General features: G+C 54.4%; 1 protein-coding gene across 1 annotated transcript; it reads left to right on the plus strand.

Moving 5' to 3' along the window:
• The first annotated feature begins 524 nt into the window (after window positions 1–524).
• LOC144112891 (importin-7-like) lies at window positions 525–1269 on the plus strand. Its single transcript, XM_077645713.1, has 2 exons — window positions 525–927; window positions 1050–1269. Exon 1 carries the CDS (start codon window positions 620–622, stop codon window positions 908–910), a length of 291 nt encoding a protein of 96 aa, XP_077501839.1. The 5' UTR covers window positions 525–619; the 3' UTR covers window positions 911–927; window positions 1050–1269.
• The last annotated feature ends 257 nt before the right edge of the window (window positions 1270–1526 follow it).

Here is a 1526-nt window from a genome sequence, read left to right on the forward strand (position 1 = left end):
TCGAAACAATTTTTCTTTATGAATTTTTGATGGAATGTGTGGGGGGGGAGGGGTAGGCCCGCCAGCTGGCCACGAGCCTTTGGAGCACAGCGATTCCTTGGGGTCGGGGTACCGCTCACAGAGCTGCAGATCTATCGGGGGAATGTCCGAGGGACATGCGTGGAGAATTGTGACATAGGGTGGCCTGGGAAGATAGAAAACATAATGCGCGTATCTATCGTTCTCAGAGGTCGAGCTCATATCTAAAAAGAGTGATAAAAAACGCTCACGTCGCACCATCGAGAGTAAAAGTGCGATCCCTGATGAAATTTGGTAATCGAGGCCGAGGAACGTAGGTGTGCGCTCAGGCTGAGAGCAGGAAGCTAGCTTTGTTCCTCGCCGCGCCTTTCTTATTCCGCGCCTGGGGGTCCGGAGACAGAGGCTGATAGAAGAAAACGTTGACGACCGTCGGAAGCCGGAGCCGAAGGCGCGCGACAGAAGACGACGAAGGCCGTGCTCCTGCACGTGTTCGATTCGAAGCTGGATGACACTGACCACCAGGGCCAGCAGTGTCCGGCGAGAATTGCGTGGCGCGCCGTTTCCGTCATCCTAAACCTCCATCAAGGCGTCAGAGCAAGGCATGGAGTCGACCACGATGTCCCTCCACGAAGAACAGTGCCCTGTCGACGAGTACCCGGGCGCCAAGGAGGTCATGCGAGCCATCCAGAACACCGACCCGATGTGCTTCGGTGCGCTCACGTCGGGCCCGCAGTTCGTCGAGCAGAAGAGGTCCCCACAGGAGATCTGCGTGCTGACCGACCAGACGAAGGCCGCCGCAGAGTCGAACCGGATAGAGAAAAGCGGCGGATACGTGTTCCAGAACCAGACGCTGCCCCCACCGTTCAGCTCTGGTGGCAAACCCTTCCGCTAGCCGCTCAATATCTACCGGTGAGCTTCCATTTTCTAATAGCCTTACTTTTGCTTTTCCTCTCTTTTCTTCTGTGTTTTTTTCTTTCGCCTTTCCTACCTGCTTCCGCGCACTCATGTTCCGCTTCTTTTCGTCCATGCAGACCGGGCCTCTGCTATCATCTGCTTGATCGTGCGGACACTCGACTGCCAAGAGCACTTAGCCAGCTTGACCGGCTGTCCGTAACCTGCGCGCTTATGGACTACGGCCCTTGTGGCGGCGCTCACGGCGCCACTGTGCATGCTCAATAATAGCATGCCATCGATTTCTCACCGATAACTAAATGACTGAAGATGAGCCAGGGATACGCTCGTAATTTATATGCCGACTGTAACTGCGTTTATTTTGCAGCTCACTACCATTGTCATTGTCAGTGTCGCTGTGTAAAATAAAAATGCGTTCTTTTTTTATAAAGTTCTCTTCCAAATGTTTCGCGTCCAGATTCATCACGTGCACATTCCTCTGCGGCTTCCTGTTCTGACCACCCACGTTTCCCAGGCACGCTTGCATGTTTGCGCAAGTCGTCCGGCTTTATGCACGTCCTCCTACATCATGCTGCGCGGCCGTACAAGCGAGCAGC

Source organism: Amblyomma americanum, chromosome 1 (assembly GCF_052857255.1).
Source record: "Amblyomma americanum isolate KBUSLIRL-KWMA chromosome 1, ASM5285725v1, whole genome shotgun sequence".
Classification (NCBI taxonomy): domain Eukaryota; kingdom Metazoa; phylum Arthropoda; class Arachnida; order Ixodida; family Ixodidae; genus Amblyomma; species Amblyomma americanum.

Coding starts and splice junctions, on each gene's coding strand:
- LOC144112891 (XM_077645713.1), top strand. CDS start 620: ATGGAGTCGACCACGATGTCCCTCCACGAAGAACAGTGCCCTGTCGAC.